The 16,178-nt window shown below is 44.7% G+C and overlaps 1 protein-coding gene across 6 annotated transcripts in view; it reads left to right on the top strand.

Moving 5' to 3' along the window:
* LOC147668685 (collagen alpha-1(V) chain-like) overlaps window positions 1–16,178 on the top strand; it is a 323,501-nt gene that overhangs the window by 220,559 nt on the left and 86,764 nt on the right. For all 6 annotated transcript variants that reach the window (XM_086948522.1, XM_086948518.1, XM_086948520.1 and 3 more), the window contains 8 exons: window positions 3,056–3,109; window positions 4,756–4,809; window positions 9,892–9,999; window positions 10,161–10,250; window positions 11,342–11,395; window positions 11,621–11,728; window positions 14,526–14,633; window positions 14,737–14,790. In XM_086948522.1, coding sequence (XP_086804648.1) covers window positions 3,056–3,109; window positions 4,756–4,809; window positions 9,892–9,999; window positions 10,161–10,250; window positions 11,342–11,395; window positions 11,621–11,728; window positions 14,526–14,633; window positions 14,737–14,790 — 630 coding nt within the window. The remainder of the gene's footprint in view (window positions 1–3,055; window positions 3,110–4,755; window positions 4,810–9,891; window positions 10,000–10,160; window positions 10,251–11,341; window positions 11,396–11,620; window positions 11,729–14,525; window positions 14,634–14,736; window positions 14,791–16,178) is intronic.

Here is a 16,178-nt window from a genome sequence, read left to right as displayed (position 1 = left end):
ATTGAGGAAGAAAAAGAGTGATAGGGTTAATTAATAGGACATTGAGAAGGCCAATTAGACACTGGGTTAATCAATAGGACATTGAGAAGGCCAGTGTGACACTGGGTTAATCAATAGGACATTGAGAAGGCCGATGAGACATTGTGTTAATCAATAGGACATTGAAATGGCCAATGAGACATTGAGTTAATCAATAGGTCATTGAGAAATCTGTTGAGACACTGGATTAATCAATAGGACATTGAGAAGGTCAATGAGAGATTGGGTTAATCGATAGGACATTGAGGATGCCAATGAGACATTGCGTTAATCAATATGACATTAAGGACGCCTGTGAGAGAATTGGTTAATTAATAGGAATTTGAGAAGAACTATAAGACAATGGATTAATCACTAGAACATTGAGAAGGCCAATGAGACATTGAGTTAATCAATAGGACATTGAGAAATCTGTTGAGACATGGTTTAATGAATGTGACATTGAAGAGGCCATTTAGACACTGGATTAATCAATAGGACATTGAGAAGTCCAATGAGACATTGGGGTAATCAATGGGATATTGAAAAAATCAATAGGACTTTGAGAAGGCCAATGAGACACTGGGTTAATCAATAGGACATTGAGAAGGCCAATGCGACACTGGGTTAATCAATAGGACATTGAGAAATCTGTTGAGACACTTGGTTAATAAATGTGACATTGAAGAGGCCATTTAGACACTGGATTAATCAATAGGACATTGAGAAGTACAATGAGACATTGGGGTAATCAATGGGATATTGAGAAAATCAATAGGACTTTGAGAAGGCCAATGAGACACTGGGTTAATCAATAGGACATTGAGAAGGCCAATGCGACACTGGGTTAATCAATAGGACATTGAGAAATCTGTTGAGACACTGGATTAATCAATAGGACATTGAGAAGGTCAATGTGAGATTGGGTTAATCGATAGGACATTGAGGATGCCAATGGGACATTGGATTAATCAATAGGACATTGAGAAGGCCAATGAGACACTGGGTTAATCAATAGGACATTGTTAATTCGTAATCTGCACTGTCGTTATATGTCTGCCGATTTTAAAGTTTGTACGGTTTTTATTTGAAATAGCCACTTTTATCCTTCTATTTTAAATGAATTTTTGAGATCATTGATTATGGCATCCCGTTACATGATAATTTGCATTTTATTCTATTTATATAATTTTATGTGAAACTGGCAGCTTTTAAGATATGTATTATCGCAATAAAGATATTTTGACTGACTGACTGACATTGAGAAGGCCAATGAGACTAGGTTAATCAATTGGACATTGAGGAATCAGTTGAGACACAAGGTTAATTAATATGACATGGAAAAGGCCATTTAGACATTTGGTTAATCAATAGGACATTGAGAAGGCCAATGAAACATTGAGTTAATCAATAGGACATTGAGGACGCCAAAGAGAGATTGGGTTAATCAATAGGACATTGAGTACGCCAATGATACATTGGGTTAATCAGTAAGACATTGAGAAGGCCAATGAGACACTGGGTTAATCAATAGGACATTGAGAAGGTCAAGGAGACGTTGGGTCAATCAATAGGACATTGAGAATGTCAATAAGATACTGGGTTATTCAATTGGACATTGAGAAGGTCAATGAGACATGGGGTTAATCAATGGTGCATTGAGAAAATCAATAGGACATTGAGAAGGCCAATGAGACACTGGGTTAATCAATAGGACATGGGGGATGACAATGAGAGACTGGGTTGATCAATAGGACAGTGAGAAGGCCAGTGAGACACTGGGTTAATCAATAAGACATTGAGAATGACAATGAGAGACTGGGTTGATCAATAGGACATTGAGAAGGCCAATGAGACATTGGGTCAATCAATAGGACATTGAGAATACCAATAAGACACTGGGTTATTCAATTTGACATTGAGAAGGCCAATGAGACATGGGGTTAATCAATGGGACATTGAGAAAATCAATAGGACATTGAGAAGGCCTATGAGAAATTGGGCTAATCAATAAGACATTGAGGGTGACAGTGAGAGACTGGGTTGATCAATAGGACAGTGAGAAGGCCAGTGAGACACTGGGTTAATCAATAGGACATTGAGAAGGCCTATGGGAATTGGGCTAATCAATAAGACATTGAGGATGAGAATGAGAGACTGGGTTAATCAATAGGACATTGAGAAGGCCAATGAGACATTGGGTTAATCAATAGGACATCGAGTACGCCAATGAGACATTGGGTTAATCAATAGGACATTGAGAAGGTCAAAGAGTTATTGGGTTAATCAATAGGGCATTGAGAAGGTCAATGAGAGATTTGGTTAATCGATAGGACATTGAGTACGCCAATGAGACATTGGGTTAATCAATGGGACACTGAGAAGGCCAATGAGACACTGGGTTAATCAATAGGACATTGAGAAGGCCAATGAGACGTTGAGTTAATCAATATGACATTGAGAAGGCCAATGAGACATTGGGTTAATCAATAGGACATTGAGAAGGTCAGTGAGACATTGAGTTAATCAATAGGACATCAAGGACGCCAATGAGTGATTGGGTTAATCAGTAGGACATTGAGAAGGCCAATGAGACGTTTGGGTAATCAATAGCTCTTTAAGGAAAGTAATGAGACATTGGTGTAGTCAAAAAAACTCAAACAAGGATCAATTGATGATTGGGAAATTGATAAGACGCCAATAGAGTTTAATATGACATTGTAGATAATCGATAAGACATCAAGACAATCAGTGAGACATTGGGGTAATCCAAGAGACATCAGCACCAAGGGTTTGGAATGTATACATCGACATATGTGTCTGTATCCATGGGTATACATCGACATATGTGTCTGTATCCATGGGTATACATCAATATACGTAGAACTCTATTCAGAGGGCACTGCAGTTTATGTCCTCACCTCTCAGAAATATGTTTGTTGCACACTCCTATCGAGTAGGTACTCTATCAAGAGTCCCAAAAGTCCCATGCCTCCATTCCGTACACATGAACCTAACCTCTTCTTTCTCACCCTAGGGCCCACCAGGAAAGGACGGCATCCCAGGGCACCCTGGCCAGAGAGGAGAAGTTGTAAGTATCTGAGTTTGGTTTGAAAAGTCCTGGGTTTCGTAGTGTCATGTTAGATCCCACCTCCTCCTTCACGTGAGTCATACGTCTAGCTTAAGCGACATCCATTCTCTGAGGCCCTCGTTCACAGTAGGGCTGGGCTGAAGATGAACATTTGTTGCCATCAGTGCTCCCACTCGTTTGGAACACATTTCTGACTTTCATGGGTTTCACAATATTCACGTTAGTACTTGAGTCATTGGTTCCCTGGGTCATTCATGTACATAAAATGTATCCACATGGGTCAGGAGATTTTGGGCCTGATTCAGGTTTCGGTGGACGGGTTTCTTCGTTACAATGGCGACCGATATCCCAACCGTGGGAATATTAATCCCATTATATGCTAGAGGATTTATTTTTCAGTGGATGGGATATCCGTCACCGTTGTGATGGAGTAACAATCCGATAGGATATAATGGGATTTATATTTCGGTGGATGGGATATCCGTCACCGTTGTGATGGAGTAACAATCCGATAGGATATAATGGGATTTATATTTCGGTGGATGGGATATCCGTCACCGTTGTGATGGAGTAACAATCCGATAGGATATAATGGGATTTATATTTCGGTGGATGGGATATTCGTCACCGTTGTGATGGAGTAACAATCCGATAGGATATAATGGGATTTATATTTCGGTGGATGGGATATCCGTCACCGTTGTGACGAAGTAACCCGTCCAACAAGACCTAAATCAGGCCCTTAGTTCTTTTGTACCCCAAGGGTAATATTTCTTAAAATGTATGCCAAGGCCACACACAGCCTTGTGTGTTGTGCTTCCCTGGTCCTTTGTGCTTCTGGGAGCATGATCACAACTGTCACAAAGTAGTTCTGGTACTGTGTGGCACCTGTTCATCACAGTCTACTTTTTGGTGCTATGCTGTGCATCAGCCATGACAGATCGGCAACAGGACATGAATAGATGTTCAGCTCTCTTTGGGTATCAGTAAAGATGGCTGCTCACTCTCCCCACTCGTAGTCTAGAACACATAGGAGCAATATACGTGGGTTTACATGGTGGAAAAGTACCTGCACGTGATACAAGAGTACTTCAAACACGTGAGGTTTTTGGGGTGTTCGCCCAATTTTCAGGGTGTCACACTGCAATACCCACAGGCCCTCCCTTAACTCGAAACTTGCAAAAGTGGTTATTCTCCCCCATTAGAGGATTTACCACATTTCTAGTGCAACCCTTGAGCATCAAATTTCACTGTTCCTGATTCTATGAAATGTAGATATGCAAAAACCTCTGATAATCGGTGCCCCCATCTCTTACTACAGTTCTGCATCCCTCCCTCGCGACTGTGTCGCAGGGGTCTGTGACCGGCGACCCTGTAAAGGCACGTTCATACTCATTCACTAGCCACCCTCTCCTGCTCTCCTACTGATTAGCCAGACAGATATCCATACCTCTTGTCTGTAGGCTCCATTCTCCTCCCCAGGGGCCCCTTGCAGTGCATTCATGAGGTCTGTAGGGATTACTTACTGTTTAGCAGCTTGAAGATGATCTTCTCCCGACCAACTCTCAGTCTGATATCACTGGTGTGTGTTTGACTTGCATTACTTCTACTTCCAGCTGATTCATTCTAATGTTGTCACTTTGCAGGGCTTCCAAGGCAAGACGGGTACCACTGGCCCACCCGGTGTTGTTGGCCCCCAGGTGAGTCACTTGTGGATACATGAGACGTGAGACAATGCCACATGTGTGTATTAACAGCTTCACCGGCTCCATGGGTTTCGCCCATGTCTCAGTTAGTGTTCTTTGCTTCCGTCACGTAGTAGGTGTTACACCTTCAATTGTGTCTGCACCGCGTCAGCTGTGTCATGCTTAGTCACGGCAGGAGCCATGTGAGTGGCTGTTTCCATACACCAGGAGTCTTGAAATTGGAGATTTACATGACTGCATGTTTACATACAACAGTAACCATGTGAGCGGGTATTGATGCGCACCTAGGGTTTTGGAACTGGAGATTTACAAACATAGGACTGCATATTCACATGCACGAGTAGCTGTGTGAGTAGGTGTTAATATGCACCTAGAGTTTTGGAACTGGAGATTTACATGCATATGATCACGTTTACATGCACCAGTAGCCATGTGAGTGAGTGTTTGCATGTTTCCATTCACCAGTAGCCATGTGAATGGGTGTTTATATGCACCTAGAGTTTTAGGACTGGAGATTTACATACATATTACCTAATGCTCACAGTCACCAGTAGCTGTGTGAGTGTGTGTTAATATGCATCTAGAGTTTTGGGACTGGAGATTTGCCTACATATGACCACATGCTCACGTGCACCGGTAGCCGTGTGAGTGGGTGTTAATATGCATCTAGACTATTGGGACTGTAGATTTACATACTTATAACCGCATGTTTACATACACCAGTAGCCTTGTGAGGGAGTGTTAATATGCATCTTCACTTTTGTGATTGTAGATTTATATACATATGGAGCACATGTTTATATACACCAATAGCCATGTGAGACGATGTTAATATGCACCTACGGTTTTGTGACTGGAGATTTACATGCATATGACTGCACGTTTACATGCTCCAGTAGCCGTGTGAGTGGGTGATAATATGCTCCCAGAGTTTTGGGACTGGAGATTTGCATACATATGACCTCATGTTTACATTCACCAGTAGGCATGTGAGGGGGTGTTAATATGCACCTAGAGTTTTGGAACTGGAGATTTACATACATAGGAGTGCCTGTTTACATACACCAGTAGCAGTGTGAGTGGGTGTTAATATGCATCTAGACTATTGGGACTGTAGATTTACATACTTATAACCGCATGTTTACATACACCAGTAGCCATGTGAGGGGGTGTTAATATGCATCTACACTTTTGTGATTGTAGATTTATATACATATGGAGCACATGTTTACATACACCAATAGCCATGTGAGAGGGTGTTAATATGCACCTAGGGTGTTGTGACTGGAGATTTACATGCATATGACTGCACGTTTACATGCTCCAGTAGGCATGTGAGGGGGTGATAATATGCACCCAGAGTTTTGGGACTGGAGATTTGCATACATATGACCGCATGTTCTCATACACTAGTAGCCATGTGAGTGGTTTGTAATATGCACCTAGCATTTTGGGACTGGAGATTTACATACATCTGGCCGCATCTTTTCATACACCATTAGCTATGTCAGTGGGTATTAATATGAACCTATCGTGTTGGGACTGGAGATTTGCATACATATGACCACATGTTCCCATACACCAGTAGCCATATGAGCGGGTGTTAATATGCACCTAAGAGTTTAGCTGCATCAGTAGTCATGTGCATGATGGTACCCCTGCGAGACCAGGATCCATATGATTGGATGTGTGCATAATTGTTGACATGCTGCTGTTGTCTGTATGTTTACTTGCACCCACATTCATGAGCCCCTGGGTGTGTATTTGCATCAATAGCCATGTGCATGGATGTTTACAAACACCAGTACACATGTGGTCAGATGATTACCTACAACCTGAGGCATGTGATTGCGTTTCCATGTGCCGGTTCCTCTGTGAGCTTACTTGCATCACGATAAATGTGCATAAATGTTTACTTGCACAATTAGTCACAGGCAGAAATGTTTACATACAGCAGGGCCCATGTGAACAGATGACAGATCTGGCGTTGTGTGATTGGTTGTTTGGGTACAGCAGCTTAGTGACTGTACTTGCCATGTGATTGAATTGTTGCGTTTACCAGGAACCACATGATTGTGACTTTGCATAAATATGTAGCCATGTGATTGGAAGTTTATTTACCTGAACAAACTCATGCAGTAACACCCATTTGTGGCCTGAGAGGCACAGACCACATTACCACGACCCTCACATCCTGTGATAGGCTACTCTCTAGCGAGAGTCCCCGCTTTAATGGTTCACAACTCTGTTCACGGTTGTGCTCCTGGCTCCCAGACCCTTTAGGCTCCACCATTCCCCCTGGTGCCTGTGATTATCAGCAGCTTCCTGGCTCTGCTTTCCCCTAAACTTAAAACATGCATTGTTAATGCATGGGGCCTATTTCAGAAAGTGCTTCTACACTCACTGGTGAGCTTAGGCACTCAATAAGTCACTATGCATTCACTGGATCACTCATTCTTTGCTTCTCCCACTGACTCATTCTTGCTTCCAATCACTTACTCATCCACAATAAAACACACATGCAAACTTAATAAGCACATGTAAGGTAAATTCAAAAGAATAAAAGTAGAATAAAGAAAACACACTGTATAGGCTTCCAATTAAAATAACATTAAACATAGCAGTAGATGGCCGTCTTGCAATGGTTTTCATACATAGTGTGCTGTCATTTTATTGTTCCATCATGGCTGCAAAGTTTAGAAGTAATTTGTTGGGCATGATAGAGTTGTAAAAAAAGAATACACTTGGGACAATAGCATTCCAAGATGGCCGCCTGCTTTAGAGCAGTAGCCGCATGTAATGCAGCACTCTGACGATGAAATCAGAGTGCTGAAGCAAGGGTCCCAGTAGTGCTGACAGTTGAAGCTGCTGGATGCTTTGGAAAAAGAAAGGAGACATAAAAAGTAGCAATTGCAAAGCTAAAGGATTAGCCCATCAATCAATCAGTAGATTTGTAGAATGCTTCTTGTCGCCCGTGAGGATATCCAGGCTCTGGCAGGGTTCTGTTGATTTGCCGAAGAGCCGGGTCTTCAGGGACGTTTGGAACTCTGGAAGAGATGGGTAGGTCCGGAGATGAAAGGGCAGTGTCTTGTCTCATGTCTTTGATGCTAGGTAGGAGAAGGATCGACCTCAACGTCTACTCGTCGGATGCGGGAGGGGGTGAGGGTTAGAGAAAGGGACGCGGAGCCTCTACGCGCGGGCATTGAAGAGCGCTCATTTTTCAGGCAGATGTGCACGTGTCATCAGGAAAAAAAGAACTTGAATGACACTAGAATAGACCAACTGAACAGAGGGTTGACCTAAGGCCCTCTATGTAAGGATGTGATGCATGCATTTCCTTGTGGCTGTCTTTGATTACATGTTCCTGGGAGACATTTTAAACTGTCTGATGTGCCCCAGAGGATCTAGCACAGATTATTATGGTGTGAATCATCGATCACCAAGGTTTGCCAAAGTGGGTAACCAAACCCCTCGCCTACTATGGTCATCTGTGAGAATAGATGCAACAAAACAAATGTTGTCAATCTTCACGGCAGCATAATAACAACCACCCTTAAAAGCCATTAGGCTTCAACTTTTGCTTTGCATAATATATCAGTCATACCTGTTGCATTTACCGTAAGTTTTCATAATAAACAGATCATATCTATCGCCTCTTGCAAAACTTTTTCCTAATGAATCAACCAGTCTAGAAGCCTTTCACCTTGTCCTGCCATAATAACCTACTGAGGCCTACTGTACTGAGCATAAGTTTTCCCACAAGGCAATCCTCAGGCATATAATTGTAAAATGAAAAATGTGCACAAAATTAGAGTTGGCAGAATAGTGTAGCACCTGCCCCTTCCCAAGGGCCAAGCGCAGATTCTCACAGCGAGTGGAACCTTCTACCCCAAGGCTTTGTCTAGAGGCTAAGCCACACCAGAGCACTTACCCATGACATCAATCTATCCGTGGAACTCACAGAACCTTTCACAATTAACTAAACTGCTCTACACCCTTTATCACTGGCTTGTCACCATAAGCAACCCAAACCCACTGTACTGCACACAATACTTCACACAAGGCAACCATCAGAAATGCTGAAAAGAACTACAAAATTACATTTGGCAAAATAATATACCCGTAAGGAGGTCGAAAGGATTTTACACAGCCCTAATTTCGTACCCACAGGGTTTGCCTGAGGGGATAGCCTACCACAGTAAGCTGACCACCTATACAAATACCTGCCAAAATCTGATAGCGCAACATAACATGACAATGCATAACATCATATAGCATATCATGACACAGTGTAGCATAACAGGAGGGATGATAAAGAAGTCATCATTACTGCAGGAGTAGAGGGGCAGTCATGAAGTCAGTGGTCCCTACTATAAGAAGCAGAAGCGCTCAGTCTGCTTTGAACGAGAGTCCTTCAGATACTGAAGGAGTAGAGGGGGCACTACAGGAAACAGAGGCGCTCAGTCTGCTTTGCACGAGAGCACCAACCAGAGACTGCTTTATCCACGAGCTGTCTTTGCTTTCATTCAAGGTCTGCAAATTAAAATCAATCCTGACTCAGGTTTCACTGTATTTTTTCATTATTCTGGAAAAATGGAGAACAGCAAAACGTTTTGATAAATGTTGTACATCTGTCGGAAATGCACTTCCTTTTGTACAGTCCTCCAATGTTTTGCCGTTTTCTTAAGGGGCAAAATGACTGTCCATAGATACTAGGTTTGCATTTTCCAGAAGATGTTTGTTGCAATGTAACAAACGTATATATGTATTTTTCAGTTAATTCCCCATCAAAACTAATCCTTGCAATATCTTTTGTGAATACTATATTTCAGCATTAACATTTGAACAAACAGTAATCACACTCACCTCCCACTCAGTCTCTGGTATATGGTGTGAGAAGTAAAGAAATGGTAACCATAAGAACAAAAGAATCTTTAGTTGCAAACTCTGTCTCTGCTCCTGAGGGCTGTGACACAATCTGAAGAACAGAGAACGTAAAAATAACATGTTGTTGATGGTCTTCACTGATCATTTTGTTTTCCTCACACCACTGCCTTTTTTTCCTCTTTCCAACAGGGTGCAGCAGGCGAGAGCGGTCCCATGGGGGAGAGAGGACACCCTGGTCCTCCCGGACCTCCTGGCGAACAGGGTCTTCCTGGACCATCTGGAAAGGAGGGAACCAAGGTGAGTGTGGCAAGGGTTGGGTTTGTTTTGAATGTATGGCAAAACAGCAGTAATGTTTGCGGAGGGAAAGTTTGCTTTGACGGATATCCTTTCCATGAGGTTGCATCTGGGAGTGGTTTTTTGCTTGCTTACTTCACACCCTGTTTGTCCTTTGTCCACAGGGTGACCCAGGTCCTATTGGTACTCCCGGAAAGGATGGCCCTGCCGGACTCCGAGGTTTCCCTGGTGAGCGAGGTCTTCCGGGCACTCCAGTAAGTAGCTATTACCATGCAGTATCGGCTTGTGTTGTGCTCTCCACCAGGGGTCAAAGCTTGGGATGTGATATCCTGCTTGAATTGTGGTGCTGTGGACACCGGGCACCTGCCGTGTGGATGCAGGGAATCCAGAGGGCCAGCGACGGAGAAGTAATTCATTGAGTCAATGAGCGCTCAGCATTGCTCCCACGCTTGGTGTGGTGCTGACCCCTGGGAAGCACGATGCTGACTGGAAGCTCTTGCGTGTCTTCCATTTTGCAGCTGTTGCTCGAATATGACTTTACCTTGAAAAAATGTAAAATAAGAGGCATTTGGCAAAACAGGAACAGTTGTAATTAAATGCAGCGGCCGGTAGAACAGGTAACGGAGTCGGGGTCTGAATACTGTCTCAAAGCACATTGGTTTCAGCCTTACATGAAGCATCATAACATTATTTGAACATTCCTTTGGAGACATAAATCTGGGCCCAGTCATGGGGCCATAAATCTGTCCGTTTGATAAGGAGCCCAGAAGGGTCTCCACCTTGCGTGGACACAATGCAGGGCCAGTGGGTACGTGTCCAGCTGTCCAGCATGGGGAACGCATGATCACTGTGTGTAGTGTGCATGCTGTGTTTTGGTTGGCTGTGTGTTCCTAACTTCCTAACTTACTGTGGCATCCGACTTTATGGTTGTTTTTAGAAACTCATGCCCCTCCGGCCATGTTTTATTGGGGACAATCTCTTGAGACCATTGTAGTGTCACTGCCTATCTGTGATATCGATCTGGGTTTTCATGTTTGCGCACTTGTCTAAGGGATACGTGTCACCCCACCTGTGATCTGTCAATCACTTGCTTCAAGCCTAGGTCACAGGTCCTGCCTGACCAAGTATTACTGACTCGAAGTTGAAGGGGAGGTCACATCTGATAAATTCAGCAACTGAGATGAGAGTTTGTTATTATACGTACATATTTCATGGTATACAATAACATTGTATTTATCAATTTAAACACAGCATCTATGCATCTAACTAGGTCCTTCCTTTTGATGCGCTGCACCAGTGCCTCCACTATTACCACTGACCCTGATCTGTTTCTTTTCTTCTCTAGGGCGGTGGAGGACTGAAAGGTAATGAAGGCCCAGCCGGTCCCCCAGGCCCCGCGGTGAGTGTTTGCTACCAGTGGTGGAGCCTTTGTCCTCAGGGTCCTGTGCTGTGAATAGGGAAGGAGGGAGATTAATGTGAAGGGAAACGGGGGAATAAGCACGAGACAAAACCAGACTCTGAGGTCCTGCCAAAGTGATGCTCAGAGATATGTTAAGTTTGCATACGTGGATGAGGAAACTACTTCTGCTGTGGTACTGAGCAATGCTTCTTTATTTCCCTTCAGGGATCCCCAGGAGAGAGAGGGGGGCCAGGCCAGGGTGGTGCCATTGGTCCCCCAGGTCGGCCAGGCCCTCAGGGGCCACCCGGTCCTGCTGGAGAGAAAGGCGTTCCGGTGAGTACATGAAGATCATCGCATTGGGCATTCCGTGGACGGGAGTGGGCTTCTTTTCTGGAGGGGACTTCTACTTGGTTCTTTATTGGAAACAAGTCTAACAGGTGGGACCTAGAAAATGCACATATGTTAGTACTGGTGCAAATAAAAAAGGTGGTCTTATTTCCATTCTGTCTGACCTGTCTGCCATGGTGCAGCGCAGGTTGTTGAATCCTTAGTCCCAGGCGTGAGGGCGAGGCTTGTGAACTGATTTAAGTACAAACATCATTTAGTGTGGTGTGAGTAAAATGTGGCATATCCCAGCCCACCGGACTGACCGTATTCCGCCTCACTCGGAGATGAAGGTTACTTGGTTCCAGAACTGGAGTCTCAGCTGCTTTGCCATCGGAGATCTTTATCTGACAGCTCAGCCACCTTGGGAGTTCTGTTAGCCATGTATTGAAAGACCTGTCCTACTAAGAACGGACCTTCCGATGAGTATTTTTGCGACCCACGTCTGCCATACAAGGCTTCGAGGACCTGCCATGAAAAATCATCAGTGTCTCAACACGCTGAGAGAAATCTTTTGGAAATGGTGACTGGCCGACATTGCATTACATTTTTGACAAAAGTGCTCCACTTTTGGCAAAACTATACCATTCAAGTCTTGCACAGGACGATAAGAGACAAAAGGCCCGATTCATAAAGGTAAACTCAGACCAAAAGTCTAAGTTTAGAACTGAAGTCTAAAAATATGCCACATTACAAGGCATGCGATACATCGCATGCCATTACAACGCAATCGTTACAACGACTCCATTGTTACATCGCATACCATTACAACTCAAGTCGTTTCAACGACTGCGTTGTTACATTGCATACCATTACAACGTAAGTCATTACAATGACTTGCTGTAGGGGGCGTTGGATGTTGGAATAGGATCATTTACTATTCCACCTCCAGTCTGTGCAACAGTAGGGAAGGTGTTGGATTTTAAATCTAACACCTTCTGCCCCCTACAGCAAGTCGTTGTCATGACTTGCGTTGTAATGGCATGCAATGTAAACAATGTTTCCAATGGAGTCTACGTTTAGACCTATAGTCTAACTTCACTACGAGTAAAGTTAGAATTTTGGTCTAAGTTAAACTTTAGGTCTAAACTTAGAATTAGGACTATATTTAGACTTTTGATCTAAAATTTGTGGGCCACATGTGGATTATTAAATGAGCATTAAACACTAAAGATCCGCTTCTGCCAGCTCTGAGATTTGTTTCAGTGACGGATTCAGCAACAGCCTGCAACCCCGCTCCTTCCAGCGCCTCACCTGCCGCTTCCTGCTGTGTGACGCCAGAGTGGTACGCGGAACCAGCTTCACCTGAGATCACTGACCTCCACCCCTCATCTTTCACCCGCTCCATTGTTCTCTGCCACCTACCAAGGAACATACAGAAGAAATACTCATTGGCCTTCTGTGTAAAGCCTCCTAAGGCTTCACGCTTCCTGCTCACACCAAGTGCCTCATCTCAACCTCATCATCTCGTCCATGACATCCTTGCCACATGATGTGCCTGCAGCCAGACTTGTCAGATCCCTCCTTATCTTCTGACTAAGCGCTACCAGCTTCACCATCACCCACCATATGTCTATTTGCTGGGGTTACGCTCCACATAACACATATAAATACATATATGCCTCATCAGAAAATGGGGACTAGCTCCTTTGCAATGCCATGTTAACTTTGCGAACTCTCAGGGAAGTTAAATGGTTTTGCTCTATCTTGGATCTAATCTGTGTTCTAGCCTTTGAGTTGGGTGAAGGAAGGTCTCTTGTCTATAGTCTTGAGGTCACAGGAGATGTTCTGGCTCCTCTTCAATGCTGGCTCCATCACACAGGATCAGATTTCTTCCGGAGTGAGGCGGCTGTTCACCAATTCCCAGTAAAAAGACTCTGCAAGTCAAGGAGGAGAAACTATTTTCTGGGTTTGCACAAGAGGAAATATTTCTTCTGGGTTCCCATAGAATTTGCATGAGACCTGATGAGTCTGAGACCTGCCCCAGCTTTGTGTAGTATGTACTTTTTTTTATTCAGTTTGCCTCAAGAACTCTTGAGTTCAGGAACTAGGAGCATCTTCCCTAGCCCGGGAATGTCCTGGGTTTGCCAAAAGAGACACATCTCCGTTCTGTGCTCGTGATAAAGAAGGGGATGTGTTTTGGGGCTCTGCTCTGTCACAAATGGTCTCTCCTGAGACCCTGGAGCTGGGATGATGATGGTGGTTGGCTCACGAATGTGCTAGTCCTTGCGGGGGCAAACATTTGCAACAGGGTAAAAATAGCAGTAATCAGTGCTTAATTTGTTAAATAAATAAATAAGTGCCAGTGCCCTAGTCAGCAGGCCACTTCCGCTTGCCCTGCACATTGCCGCTGTCAGTTACAGTAGCAGCATAACTACTGACCGTCACACTCCTACAAGGGTAACAATTCTGACAATGCCAGGACCACAAAATTATAAGAATGGCTTTAGCAGCAGCTATTAGTCATTCTTAATGTATATATAATAAACAACTGTTGTTGTACTCCTCTCTAAATTAAACAAAGAGTGCCAACATGTGGTAGACTGTCACTAGTGCCTGTGCTAACAATTAATTGCAGATTTTGTGCACCCGGAAATCACCAGTTCAAAGTAAGCAGTGGCAGGAATGTTAGTACATGTACACAGTAGAGGTTGGTGGTATTCTCAGACACAATGTGGGTTGAAATCTTGAGTGGTCTTTCTGTTTGTTTTGCGGCTTTTGATGTTGTTGATTATGTTTTCCTCAGGGTGAGAAAGGTCCACTTGGCCCAGCTGGTCGCGATGGAGTCCAGGGCCCAGTCGGCCTGCCTGGGGCTGCCGGACCTCCAGGTGGACCCGGTGAAGATGGCGACAAGGTGGGTACCTCCTCCTCAGTTGTTTACTGCTTTCATGGATATCTGTGTTTTAAAGTTCTTTAGATCCTTCTCCTGACTGATTCTGTGTGTTTTTCCTCCTTAGGGTGAAGTTGGTGAGCATGGACAGAAGGGAGCCAAAGGGGGGAAAGGAGAGCATGTAAGTAACGCATTGTGTCTCTCCCTCTTCTCACTGTTACTAGTGTCCTCTCATTCTCTGCCCGTCTCTCACTGTAGCTCGCGCCCTCTCAGCAACTCTCTGTATATCCCTGTTTGTCACTCTAACTCGCGCCTTCTCAGCATTTCTCTGTCTTTCACTGTCTGTCACTCTAGCTCACGCCCTCTCACCATCTCTCTGTATCTCACTGTCTGTCACTCTAGCTCGCGCCCTCTCAGCATCTCTGTCACTCACTGTCTGTCACTCTAGCTCGCGTCCTCTCAGCATCTCTCTGTGTCTCACTGCCTGTCACTGTAGCTCATGCCCTCTCAGCATCTCTCTGTCTCCCACTGCCTGTCACGGAAGCTTGCGCCCTCTCAGCATCTCCCTGTCTGTCACTCTAGCTCACGCCCTCTCAGCGTCTCTCTGTATATCACTGCCTGTCACTGTAGCTCATGCCCTCTCAGCATCTCTCTGTCTCTCACTGCCTGTCACTGTAGCTCGCGCCCTCTCAGCATCTCTCTGTATCTCACTGCCTGTCACTGTAGCTCGTGCCCTCTTAGCATCTCTCTGTACCTTACTGCCTGTCACTCTAGCTCGCGCCCTCTCAGCATCTCTCTGTATCTCACTGTCAGTTACTCTAGCTCGCGCCCTCTCAGCATCTCTCTGTATCTCACTGTTTGTCACTCTAGGCTGCGCCCTCTCAGCATCTCTTTGTATCTCCCTGACTGTCACTCTAGCTCGCACCCACTCAGCATCTCTCTGTATCTCGGTGTCTGTCACTCTAGCTCGCGCCCTCTCAGCATCTCTCTGTCTCTCACTGCCTGTCACTGTAGCTCGTGCCCTCTTAGCATCTCCCTGTATCTCACTGACTGTCACTCTAGCTCACGCCCCCTCAGCATCTCTCTGTCTCTCACTGCCTGTCACTGTAGTTTGCGCCACCTCAGCATTTCTCTGTATCTCACTGCCTTTCACTCTCGTTCACGCCCTCTCAGCATCTCTCTGTATCTCACTGTCTGTTACTCTAGCTCGCGCCCTCTCAGCATCTCTCAGCATCTCCCTGTCTGTCACTGTAGCTCGCGCACTCTCAGCATCTCTCAGCATCTCCCTGTCTGTCACTCTAGCTCGCGCCCTCTCAGCATCTCTCTGTCTCTCAATGCCTGTCACTGTAGCTCGTGCCCTCTCAGCATCTCCCTGTATATCACTGTCTGTCACTGTAGCTTGCGTCCTCTCAGCATCTCTCTGTATCACCCTGTCTGTCACTCTAGCTCACGCCCTCTCAGCATCTCCCTGTCTGTCACTCTAGCTCACGCCCTTTCAGCATATCTCATTGTCTGTCACTCTAGCTCACGCCCTCTCAACATCTCTCTGTATCTCACTGTCTGTCACTC

This window comes from Lissotriton vulgaris, unplaced genomic scaffold (genome assembly GCF_964263255.1).
Source record: "Lissotriton vulgaris unplaced genomic scaffold, aLisVul1.2 SCAFFOLD_1231, whole genome shotgun sequence".
Classification (NCBI taxonomy): Eukaryota; Metazoa; Chordata; class Amphibia; order Caudata; family Salamandridae; genus Lissotriton; species Lissotriton vulgaris.
Note: the sequence above shows the minus strand (reverse complement) of the source record. Positions and strands in the feature narration are given on the sequence as shown.